We start from the raw sequence: 13450 nt of genomic DNA on the forward strand, positions 1-13450 counted from the left end.
AGCCCGAGGGAGTCCCAGTATATGGTAGCATGGGGAAGGGCTCCAAATGGACAAAGATGGACTTTTGACAAGAAAAAAAAAAGCACAGCTCCTATGACACTGCTGAGGGCTGTACCAGAGTCACAACAGGAACAGAGACAACACATGAAGCACCCAAACTCCTAGCAAAGGTTGAGCGCAAAAGCAAAAATATTTTTTGCAAATGTTTTGCATTTTCCGTTTGTGACATGATTTCTTCTTAACCTGTGTGCAATCTGCAGGCTGAGGGGGAAAACATGGCTAATGAGAAAAGAAAATTCAGAAATAGTTTTTACTGGAGATTTAGCTAGTTGCTGTTCTCATATTCAATTTGTACATGCCTACCTGTTTAATTCTGATTTGGTTCATATTTTACAAAGGTGAAATTTGAGCCAATCAGATGCAAATGTGACACTAACTTTGAATCTCAAATGTGGCACCTGAAGGACAAAGTGCGCACTTGTATCATTATTAAAAGAAAAACAAAAATATGCAAACCATAAACAATCTAATGCAACCAGATGCGAAATCTACTGTACACAACACTAAAGCGGTGACTTTTATAAGATGGTAAAAGACCAGGCAGACAAGGGAAAGTGAAAACGCACAAATAATTTCACACTAGCCCAAGGAAAGTACTGTAATAACAGTAAGTTAAGGAAACCATATTCAATAGGTTAAGAATTCAAAATAGTAATTTCCACATTGAAATTGTGCCATATACATTCATATGTGCCTTCATTAGGCAGTTTAAACACAGATTTCTCGCCCTCCCCCTGAATATATTTAGGTTTTACGCCTACAGAAATTTTCAAAAAAATTGTTATTTAAAAATACACAGGATAGCCAAAAGACATTCGGCAAAGATATAGGAATTTATCAAGAACAAACAAGTAGTCCAAGTACAAATCATTTCAGATCACAAAAACTAGCATGAAATGCAAGTCAACATGTATCAAATTATCTTCAAAGCTAGTGTCCTTAAACGGGCTAATTTTGCACTTCTCAAACCAAAGAAAAATAAACTTACCTAAGAGGTTAATGATCCCTTCATTATAAGCTGCAAAAAGTCTAATGGCATCTTTGAATAGAAGCATGAAAGCTGCATTGATTACCCCATTTGTGAGCTCATTGGCACTGACCTGTGAGGCAAAGAGAACGAAAATTAGGTTCACCACAAGTGGTATTTTCCACTAACAGGATGTTGCCGTCAAGCCAAAAAGATGTTCTGCCTACCACACCAATGAGTAATATGGTATATGAATTTTAGTGTCAGTGTGATGCCAGGTACATAGGCAATACATCCCAACAACTGGCGGATCATACCAAAAAGCACGTCCCTTTGGCTGTTCACAATAGGCAGAGTACAGACTGTACTCAACCAGCCCATGCTTGCAAAATTCAGAACATAATGTCGAACGTTAGATGTGAATCCGCGATTGGACAACACTTGCTGAATAATCCCAAATGTGCTAAGAATTACGCTAACAACCAATTTAAGATCAGTCAACATCGCAAAAGTAGTTCATTTACACTTGCTAGAAGCTACATATATTCATATGCAGGGACCTGCCCTCTGCAGGCAAAATGAACGTGTCCAGGCTTTGCGCCTTTTTTGAATTAAACAAAAGCATGGGGGACAGTAGTTCTGTTGTGCATTCTCCAAAGCAATGCCTCAATCAGAGTTGACTTGCCAACAAATCAGCACCCTTTCCTCATGCAGTATAAATTGTTGCTCCCTTTGAAATTTGGCATTCTTGCATCTGTCCTGATGAGTAAAAGATGAAAAGCTTCGACAGCATGTCTCTTTTTTTTCTGCAACGTTCACTACATTGTAACCCTTTTCCACTCGAAATATTTCTCTGTTTCTGCAATGCTCAATGAATGTGAACACTATCTGTAAGATATAAAGTTTTTAATTTTTGCAGGGTAGGAAGCCATTTTAGATGAAGGCAATGGTCTGAGGCTACAAACTTAGTTTTTTTTTAAAGCTTTAAAAATTATTTTGCAACACTATAAAAAACGAAGTACTGCACTTTATAATCATAATGCATTAAAAAATTGCTTTTGCTTGAAATTAAGAATTATCTCACTAGTGTAAAATTATCAAGAGTTAGATTTCAAAACTGCAACCAGTCATAGATAAAAAAAAGCATTAATGTGTGGTCTGTATCTTTCAATATTAGTAAAAGGTGCAATATTCCCAACTCAGTGATGTAATGTATTGCTTCACAAAGCTTGCTGTACTACTGCAATGGGCTACATCAAGGTTGATATAGGCTCTGGAACTTGTTTTGCCAATCTGTGAGCAATACCTTAGGACATATTAGTATGAAGAAAAATGTGAACACTTTAAACATTGGAGCAGAGATCACAACCAGCAATCATCATAGAAATGGAGAAAAGAGCGAAACAGCTGTTTGAAACCTTCAACTTCCCTTCTTTTTCTCCATAATGCAGAGTAATACAGAACTTCTACTGTCTTTACATAGATTGTAATATTGAAACTGTCCATTAGGCCCAACCAATCATATTGGCATTGATCCTCTATACAAAGCAGTCGTCTTAATCTCATGTACTTATTTTTTATTCATTTGTGGGATGTACGCATCGCTGGCTAAGACAGCATTTATTGCACACTGCTGCCACTGTGGTGGGAGTGAACGTTCGTGGATGAGGTGTCAATAAGGCGGGCTGCTTTGTCCTGGATGGTGTCGAGCTTAGAGTGTTGTTGGAGCTGCACCCATCCAAGCAAGTGGAGAGTATTCCATCACACTCCTGACTTGTGCCTTGTAGATGGTCGACAGGCTTTGAGGAGTCAGGTGGTGAGTTACTCGCTGCAGGATTCCTAGTCTCAGAACTGCTCTTGTAGCCATGGTATTTATATGGCTACTCCAGTTCAGTTTCTGGTCAATGGTAACTCCCAGGAGCAATCGTAATGCCATTGATCGTCAAGGGAAGGCGGTTAGATTCTCTCTTGTTTGAGATAGTCATTGCCTGGCACTAGTGTGGCGCGAATGTCACTTGCCACTTATCGGGCCAAGCCTGGATATTGTCCAGGTCTTGCTGCATTTCTACACGGACTGCTTCGGTATCGGAGGAGTCACGAATGGTGCTGAACATTGCAGAGAACATCTCCACTTCTGACCTTATGATGGAGGGAAGGTCATTGATGAAGCAGCTGAAGATGGTTGGGCCTAGAACACTACCCTGAGGGGCTCCTGCAGCGATGTCCTGGAGCTCAGATGATTGACCTGTGACAACCATCTTCCTTTGCACTAGGCATGACTCCAACCAGTGGAGAGTTTTCCCCTCGATTCCCACTGACTCCAGTTTGCTCGAGCTCCTTGATCCCGCACTCAGTCAAATGCTACCTTGATGTCAAGGGCAGTCACTCTCACTTCACCTCCAATTCAGCTCTTTTGTCCATGTTTGAACCAAGGCTGCAAGGAGGTCAGGAGCTGAGTGGCCCTGGCGGAACCCAAACTGAGCATCACAGGTTATTGCTAAGCAAGTGCCACCAGATAGCACTGTTGACAACATCTTCCATCACTTTGCTGATAGTCAAGAGTAGGTTGATGGGGTGGTAATTGGCCGGTTTGGATTTGTCCTGTCTTTTGTGTACAGAACATTCCGGGGCAATTTTCCACATTGCAGGTAGATGCGAATGTTGTAGCTGTACTGGAACAGCTTGGCTAGGGGCGCAGTAAGTTCTGGAGCACAAGACTTTAGTACTATTGCCGGAATGTTGTCAGGGCCCACAGCCTTTGCAATATCCAGTGCCTTCAGTCATTTCTTGATATCACGTGGGGTGAATCTGTGATGCTGGGGACTTCAGGAGGAGGCAGAGATGGATTACCCATGCGGCACTTCTGGCTGAAGATTGTTGTAAATGCTTCAGCTTTATCTTTTGCACTGACGGAAAGATATTAGCTCTGACTTTGTGGAATCTGTATGGGTAAAGCTGAGAAACACTAAGGGGCAAAAAACGTTAGTGGGGGTTGTATATAGACCCTCAAACTGTAGTGGTGATGTTGGGAATGGCATTAAACAGGAAATTAGAGATGCATGCGATAAAGGAACATCTGTAATTATGGGTGACATTAATCTGCATATAGATTGGGCAAATCAAATTAGTCACAATACCGTAGAGGATGAATTCTTGGAGTGTATACAGGATGGTTTTCTGGACCAATACGTTGAGGAACCAACTAGAGAATAGGCCATCCTAGACTGGGTATTGTATAATGAGAGAGGAATAATTGACAATCTAGTTGTGCGAGACCCCTTGGGGATGAGTGACCATAATGTGATAGAATTCTTCATCAAAATGGACAGTGATGTAATTGATTCGGAGACCAGGGTCCTGAATCTTAATAAAGGAAACTACGAAGGTATGAGGCGCAAGTTGGCTATGATGGATTGGGAAACATTAGTTAAAGGGATGAGGGTGGAGAGGAAATGGCAAACATTCAAAGAGCACATGGAGGAACTGGAACAATTGTTTATTCCTGTCAGGCGCAAAAGTAAAACGGGAAAGGTAGCCAAACCATGGCTTACAAGGGAAATTAGAGATAGCATTAGATCCAAAAAAGAGGCATATAAATTCACCAGAAAAAACAACAGACCTGAGGATTGGGAACAGTTTGAATTCAGCAACGGAGGACCAAGGGATTGATTAAGAAGGGGAAAATAGAGTACGAGAGCAAGCTTGCAGGGAACATAAAAACTGACTGTAGACGTTTCTGTAAGTATGTGAAGAGAAAAAGATTGGTGAAGACAAATGTACGTCCCTAACAGTCAGAAACAAGGGAATTTATAATGGGGAACAAAGAAATGGCTGACCAACTAAATGCATACTTTGGTTGTCTTCACAAAGGAGGACACAAATAACATACCAGAAATGTTGGGGAACACAGGGTTTAGTGAGAGGGAGAAATTGAAGGAAATCAATTATTAGTAGAGAAATGGTGTTGGGGAAATTGATGGGATTGAAGGCCAATAAATCCCCAGGGCTTGATAATCTACATCCCAGAGTACTTAAGGAAGTGGCCCCAGAAATAGTGGATGCATTGGTGGTCATCTTTCAAGATTCTATAGACTCTGGAACAGCTCCTACAGATTACAGATTGGAAGGTAGCTAATGTAACCCCACAATTTAAAAAGGGAGGCAGAGAGAAAACAGGGAATTACAGACCAGTCAGCCTGAGGTCAGTAGTGGGGAAAATTCTGGAGTCCATTATCAAAGATTTTATAGCAGAGCACTTGGAGAACAGTGGCAAAATCAGACAGAGTGAGCATGGATTTACAAAAGGGAAATCATGCTTGACAAATCTACTAGAATTCTTTAATGATGTAACTAGTAGAGTTAACGAGGAGGAGCCAGTGGATGTGGTTTATTTGGACTTTCAGAAGACATTCGACAAAGCCCCACGTAAGAGGTTAGCGTGTAAAATTAAAGAGCATGGGATTGGGGGTACTGTATTGCATTGGATAGAAAATTGGTTGGCAGACAGGAAACAAAGAGTAGGAATAAACGGGTCTTTTTCTGTATGGCACGCAGTGACTAGTGGGGTACCGCAGGGATCGGTGCTAGGACCCCAGCTATTCACAATATATATTAATGATTTAGAAGAGGGAACTAAATGTAATATCTCCAAATTTGCAGATGACACAAAACTGGGTTGGACCGTGAGTTGTGAGGAGGATGCAGAGAGGCTTCAGGGGGATTTGGACAAGTTGAGCGAGTGGGCAAATGAATGGCAGATGCAGTATAATGTGGATAAATGTGAGGTTATCCACTTTGGTAGCAAAAACAGGAAAGCAGATTATCTGAACGACTATAAACAGAGGTGAATATGCATCGAGACCTGGGTGTTCTCGTACACCAGTCGCTGAAGGTAAGCATACAGGTGCAACAGGCGGTAAAAAAGGCAAATGGTATGTTGGTCTTCATAGCGAGAGGATTCAAGTACAGGAGCAGGGATGTCTTGCTGCAATTATACAGGACCTTGGTGAGGTCACACCTGGAATACTGTGTGCAGTTCTGGTCTCCTTATCTGAAGATGGATGTTCTTGCTATAGAGGGAGTGCAGCAAAGGTTTACCAGACTGATTCCTGGGATGGCGGGACAGACGTATGAGGAGAGATTGAGTCGATTAGGATTATATTCACTGGAGTTCAGAAGAGTGTGGGGGGGGGATCTCATAGAAACCTATAAAATTCTAACAGGACTTGACAAGGTAGATGCAGGAAGGATGTTCCCGATGGTGGCGGAGTCCAGAACCAGGGGTCATAGTCTAAGGATACGGGGTAAACCTTTCAGTCCTGAGATGAGGAGAAATTTCTTCACCTAGAGAGTGGTGAGCCTGTGGAATTCGCTACCACAGAAAGCAGTTGAGGCCAAAACATCATACATTTTCAAGAAGGAGTTAGATATAGCTCTTGGGGCGTAGGGGATCAAAGGATATTGGGGGAATGTGGGAACAGGTTACAAAGTTGGATGATCAGCCATGATCAGAATGAATGGCAGAGCAGGCTTGAAGGGCCGAATGGCCTACTCCTGCTCCTATTTTCTCTGTTTCTATGTATGTGCTGGGTTCCCCAATCATTAAGAATGGGGATATTTGTGGAGCCTCCTCCTCCTGTTAGTTGTTTAATTGTCCAGCACCATTCACAACTGGATGTGGCAGGACTGCAGAGCTTAGATCTAATCTGTTGGTTGTGGGATTGCTTCGCTCTATCACACGCTGCTTAGCATGCAAGTAGTCCTGTGTTGTAGCTTCACCAGGTTGACACCACATTTTGAGGTATGCGTGGTGCTGGTCGTGGCATGCCCTCCTGCACTCTACATTGAAGCAGGGTTGATCCCCCGGCCTGATGGTAATGTTAGAGTGGGGGATATGCTGGGCCACGAGGTTACAGATTGTGGTTGAGTACAATTCTGCTGCTGTTGATGGCCCACAGTGCCTCATGGATGCCCAGTTTTGAGTTGCTAGATCTGTTCGAAATCTATCCCATTTAGCACGGTGGTAGTGCCACACAATATGGTGGACTTTGTCTCCACAAGGACTGTGCGGTGGTCACTCCTATCTGTCATGGACAGATGCATCTGCAACGGACAGATGCATCTGCAACAGGCAGATTGGTGAGGACGAGGTCAAGAATGTTTTTTCCTCTTGTTGGTTCCCTCACCACCTGCCGGAGACCCAGTCTCGCAGCTATGTCCTTTAGGACTCGGCCAGCTCGGTCAGTAGAGGTGCTACCGAGCCACTCTTGGTGATGGACATTGAAGTCCCCACCCAGAGTACATTTTGTGCCCTTGCTACGCTCAGTGCTAAACCCAAGAGGTGTTCAACATGGAAGAGTACGGATTCATCAGCTGAAGGGGTGGGGTGGGGGACTAGGCGGTCAGCAGCAGGACGATTCCTTGCCCACGTTTGACCTGATGCCAAGAGACTTCATGGGGCCCGGAGTCGATGTTGAGGACTCCCAGGTCATCTCCCTCCCAACTGTATACCACTGCCACCACCTCTGCTGGGTCTGTTCTGCCGGTGGGACAGGACATACCTGGGGATGGTGATGGCAGTATCTGGCACATTGTCTGTAAGGTATGATTCCTTGAGTATGACTCAGGCTGCTGTTTGACTAGTCTGTGGGACAGCTCTCCCAACTTTGGCACAAGCTCCCAGATGTTAGTAAGGAGGACATTGCATGGTCAACAGGGCTGGGTGCGCCATTGTCGTTTCTGGTGCCTAGATCGATGCTGTGTGGTCTGTCCGGTTTCATTCCTTATTGACTTTGTAGCGGTTTAATACAACTGAGTGGCTTGCTAGGCCATTTCAGAAGGAATTTAAAGAGGCAACCACATTGCTGTGAGTCTGGTGTCACAATGTAGGTCAGACCAGGTAAGGTCAGATTTCTTTCCTTAAAGGACATTAGTTAACCAGATGAGTTTTTACAACAATCTACAATGGTTTCATCATTAGACTAGCTTTTTTAATTCCAGAATTATTAATTGAACTGAAATTCCACCTTCTGCTGTTGTGGGATTCGAAACCATGCCCCCAGAACAATACCCTAGGTCTCTGAGTTACTAATCCAATGACAATACTACGCCATCACCTCCCCATCTGCCTGTTCTCATGTCCCTTTATTCCAGTTTTCTTCAGCCACTTCTCTGAACTTTTCTTAAATGCTGACAGATTGTGTTTCCATAACTAACAGCTCTGGTCTCACAGCCTCTGTTAAAAAAAAGTTTCTCCTGCTACCTGTCCTAAATCTCTTAGATTTAATCTTATACCTGTCCCTTTATTCTGGACCACTGGTTTCTACCTACTCTTTCGCAAACCTCCATAAATTTAAATATCGCTGTCAAATTACCCCTTAACTTCCTTTACTCTAATGATGACAGCCCCAATTTTTCTTTGTATTTCCTCACAATAGGGAGCATCTTGTGCTTTATCCTCTCTATTGCCTCAATAACCTTCCTAGAGGGTCAAGTCCAAAACTGCTCACTGTATTATGCTTTTATTTAGATTCACTATCACAACTTAACTTTTTTTAAAAATTTATCTATAGCCATGAAGCCCAGTATTCCATTGGCATTTTTAATAGCCTTATCCACTTCAACTGCTGCTTTGCAGAATCTGAACCCCCAATTCCCTTTGCTCTTCCACATCACATGGTCCAGCTTTCCACCAAAGTACAATTAGTTTTACTTTTACCAAAATGTAACAGTTCACATTTACTTAAATTGAATTCTGTCTGCTACTGCATTGCCTGAAGTACCAATTTTATCAATATAATTTTGCAGCTTCCTTCAGTCCTCAGAATTATTTACAACGTCTCCCATGGACTGGATGCAGTTGACCTATGCAGAATGTATAAGGGCAGCACAGAACAGACAGAGGTGGAGATCTGAGGCAGTCAACCTTCTGGGTAGTAGATGACACCAAAGACCAAACTCCCATTTTAGCATCTTCTGCAAATTAGTGCAGCACCCACTAGCCTACATCTGTAACATTGATGAACAAAGCAATTGCAAAACACCAGGAGTCGCAAGCACAATAATTCATTAAGGAGGAACCAGACTTAAAGATTTATCTCAGGGTAACCCAAGAGACACAGTTTCAAAATAGCACTCCCTCTCAGCCCAGGTATACTGGTACAGCAAATTTACCCGATACCAGAGATTTGGGCAATAGCGCAGGTCCCGAAAAGTTAAAATGAGACAGCCCATCCTGGGACCCAGCAGAAATTCAACTGGAAGCTCCTAAAAGGCAACGAAGCTGATTGGGCTTGAAGGTGCTTTCGGTTATGGACTGACCTCCTTGAAGATCATGGCCCAATAAACTCAAACCTTCTGAAAGATGCACAGATTTACTAGCAACTGAACGTTGATTCCTCCACATTCCCTGCAACACAATTCTGAGATCTCAGTGTACTAGCAGTGGTGGCAATAATGTTTTAATGACCAGCCTGGAGAAGGTTTGTGGAAAAGCCTCCTGCTTTGTGCAACTATATTTCGCAATAAAGCTGCCTATTTAATGTGTTTGTAAAACAAAATTATGTTTGAGTTCCCTATTTTCTTCATAATGTATTTCAAATCCAAACATTATTGCATTGTAACTGACATTTTTTTTAAAATAAAAAGTTAAAGCACATTGAGTTTCCAAAGTACTGTAAATTCCCTGTTTTTAGAATATACTTTGTACATTTTATTCTTTGAGTTGTTTTAATGGCTTGCTACCAATACCTTAAATACTAATACAAAATGTTGGCCTGTTGATCACTTAAAGAGGAGAAAAAGAGTAAAGAAATATAGGTGGCAATATCTATTCAAACTAAAACAAGTCAATTATGAAACTTTTACCGGATTACCAAGAATCAGAGCAGTCGACAGAGAAAGAGAGAGAAAAAGACGGAGAGAGAATATGACATCGATCCGGAATACTCTGCATTGCTCCATATTAGACATAGCTCTTGATTGGCCAGCCAGGCCAGAGTAAACATTTTGGCAAAGGACTCATGAGATAGACACAGTCCAAGAACAATATATGTAAAAGTAAAACCCTATTATGAATAAGGTTATACTAAGTTGCTCCAAGATGTACTGTTGTTGCGAGCCTGGTTAGTTAAAAGAGAAAGCAAAACTAAGCAAATCAGTAAGATTAATTAAGTATTAAATCTAGGATCCAATAAGAATGTACACTAATTTCTAAATTCTGACTATGTATTCAGTTACCTATTGACATAATTACTTTCTGCTTTATCAGTTCCATTTACATAACTTTGGAGGTAGCTCTCAAAACCACGACAGCTATTACATCCAAAAACAAGTTTATATGCTAGAGACAAAACTCACATTGAAGTCCAGCAATGCGTCCATCTGATTCTGTATAATGGGCATAGTCTTTAGCAATTTCTCTGTACTCATTGTTCTCATCACTCCATCAGCCCTGACAAAATAAATATATATTAAATGTGGTGGTTACAAAAAAACAAGCCGGAAATAATTTCTGTGCAGGAAAGCCAGTATGACTAAAAAAACTACTGTGCAGTTTTAGCTAAACTATCATAATGACCTACATTATCGACAGATTGGAGATATATTGTGAAAAAAACCTTCCACAAAGCACCTCTGCATGTGGTAATAAGTGTACTGTGAACATATCTGAAATGTGGTCAATTACCCTTCTGTCATTCCTGAACTATGAAGAGGTATGCTCTTCTCAGTCCAGTAGAAGAGTGTTAAAATAGAGTAACTTAGATGTTCTTATTTTTTCATGGGATTCCAAGTTATTTTATTATATACGCACACACATATATCTACATTATGGCCTGCCAAAAGGTTTCCATCCAGCTCGTTCCTCATCATCGCCAGACATCCATGACTGGAGATGAGAAATTTCCCTCTGCCAGACCAGCTTTTAAAAAAAGGTCGCAAGTCAGTTTCACAGCCTATAGCTGCTGACATGAGAACAGCAGTTCCCCAACTTTGGACAGATTCGAGCTTTTCCGGCAGGTTCCATACGTTTATTAAAAGCCTGCATCTGTCTGAAATTGGGGAACCGCTGTTCCAGATGTGTGAGTGAAAGAGAAAGAGAGAGAGAGGGGGGGGGGCGACAGAGAGAGAGGGGGGGGCGAGAGAGAGAGGGGGGGGCGAGAGAGAGAGGGGGGGGGCGAGAGAGAGAGGGGGGGGGCGAGAGAGAGAGGGGGGGGGCGAGAGAGAGAGGGGGGGGGCGAGAGAGAGAGGGGGGGGGCGAGAGAGAGAGGGGGGGGGCGAGAGAGAGAGGGGGGGGCGAGAGAGAGAGGGGGGGGCGAGAGAGAGAGGGGGGGGCGAGAGAGAGAGGGGGGGGCGAGAGAGAGAGGGGGGGGCGAGAGAGAGAGGGGGGGGCGAGAGAGAGAGGGGGGGGCGAGAGAGAGAGGGGGGGGCGAGAGAGAGAGGGGGGGGCGAGAGAGAGAGGGGGGGGCGAGAGAGAGAGGGGGGGGCGAGAGAGAGAGGGGGGGGCGAGAGAGAGAGGGGGGGGCGAGAGAGAGAGGGGGGGGCGAGAGAGAGAGGGGGGGGCGAGAGAGAGAGGGGGGGGCGAGAGAGAGAGGGGGGGGCGAGAGAGAGAGGGGGGGGCGAGAGAGAGAGGGGGGGGCGAGAGAGAGAGGGGGGGCGAGAGAGAGAGGGGGGGGCGAGAGAGAGAGGGGGGGGGCGAGAGAGAGAGGGGGGGGCGAGAGAGAGAGGGGGGGGCGAGAGAGAGAGGGGGGGGCGAGAGAGAGAGGGGGGGGCGAGAGAGAGAGGGGGGGGCGAGAGAGAGAGGGGGGGGCGAGAGAGAGAGGGGGGGGGGGCGAGAGAGAGAGAATTTGACATCGATCCAGAATACTCTGCATTGCTACATCTAGTGTGCAGGCAAATCGAATACTTGTGCAATCAAAAAAATGCCAGCTATTTCACTAAATCAGTGTCCAAAATCGTGAAGAGAAAGTCAATAAATTAATCTTCCCATTTAAAGCTTCTTCATAAAATTGTACACTTGTTCTTGTTTTGATTAATAAGATAAATTTTTACTGCCTTTATCTTTCTGTAATTGTCTCACCAGACCCCTATTTAAGACAAAAATTGTGATGTGGTCCCCAATGCGAGAAAATTGGACAAGCCTGCTATAAAACATGCAGGGGAATCGATACAGGCTACTGGTTGGCCCTTTTTGTAGAGTTTTAGACAGTCTGTTATTGAAAGGATGTTAAGTCATGGAAACATGTGCAATCTGGAACTACTCGAACAGGGGCAATTATGTTGAGAGACTTGAAAACCTCGGACTCTTAGTATAACAAATATGATTAAGAGAGATCGCTTAGTAGCATTTAAGCATTTAAGAAAGGTTTCATAAGGTTACTAGTGAAAGATTATTTGTACTGATTGGATCATAGACATTAATAATTGGATTCTTCTAGTGAATAATGGCTACATTTCAAAGCAATTCATTTTAAGTAAAGCACAATAGCATTTGAGAAAAATTATAAACAACTATATAAATGCAAAGAGCAGTATTGTATACAAATAGGCATTGCTGGTTGGCCTACATCTTCAAAAATAATGGATTTGACATTTTTTGTAATTTATACAAGGAAGCCACTTTACACCTGAGACTTACAAAGTATAAGAGGTCAATCAGCCCAGCATGCCTATATTAATTCTATTTTCCTGCTAATTCCCTGTACATTTTACTATTTTTCTTCCTCTATTTATCTAATTTCTTGGTAAATAATATTTAGTTGGCTTCAACAACCATTTGTGGTGATGCTTTCCATATTCTAATAACCCTTTGCATGAAAATATACTAACTTTACCTTTAGGTGCCTTATTATATATCTGAAACATTCCAATTTGTTTCACATGCCACAAATTGCTTTGAATTGCAGCTACAGCAGAAAGGGGAGAAATGTAAAGTAGCTGACCTATATTATTTTCTAGACCTGAAAAACTGCATGGCTGATTGGATTATTTCAGATTTTTTTTTAAAAAAAGAGAACGAACAAGGTGACATGTAAGCTTGCAATGATGATCTCTTGTCCTTCTTCATGTCTAAATCCATAATTGCCAATATATTTTTTCCCTAGAGACTAATATTTGCAAATCAAGACAGTGACTATGAGAAATTGATTTTATTTTGATTTATATTTTTAAGCAGATTCTACTAATGGCTCAGTGTGTAAATGCATGTAGATGGTTTCCAACTGAGTCACACATGGATTTGCTCTTTGGTATTCATTTACATTAGCTGATCCAGCGAGGTGCCAACAGATGGCCTCAGCATCCCCAGAGTGGGATTGGAGGGGGGTGGGGTGGGGAATTTTAAAATAAAAAGGCACAGGTATCAATCCTGATCATGAATAAGTGACCCCGACTAGAATGCATGCAAAACATCCTGCTTGCCAGCCA

The 13450-nt window shown here is 42.8% G+C and overlaps 1 protein-coding gene across 11 annotated transcripts in view; it reads right to left on the minus strand.

Annotated features, from left to right (window-relative positions):
• picalma (phosphatidylinositol binding clathrin assembly protein a) overlaps positions 1-13450 on the minus strand; it is a 143183-nt gene that overhangs the window by 69114 nt on the left and 60619 nt on the right. For all 11 annotated transcript variants that reach the window (XM_068033953.1, XM_068033954.1, XM_068033952.1 and 8 more), the window contains exons 5-6: positions 10385-10478; positions 1049-1160 (exon numbers count right to left, since the gene is read on the minus strand). In XM_068033953.1, coding sequence (XP_067890054.1) covers positions 1049-1160; positions 10385-10478 — 206 coding nt within the window. The remainder of the gene's footprint in view (positions 1-1048; positions 1161-10384; positions 10479-13450) is intronic.

Source organism: Heterodontus francisci, chromosome 6 (assembly GCF_036365525.1).
Source record: "Heterodontus francisci isolate sHetFra1 chromosome 6, sHetFra1.hap1, whole genome shotgun sequence".
In the NCBI taxonomy this organism is placed as follows: Eukaryota; Metazoa; Chordata; class Chondrichthyes; order Heterodontiformes; family Heterodontidae; genus Heterodontus; species Heterodontus francisci.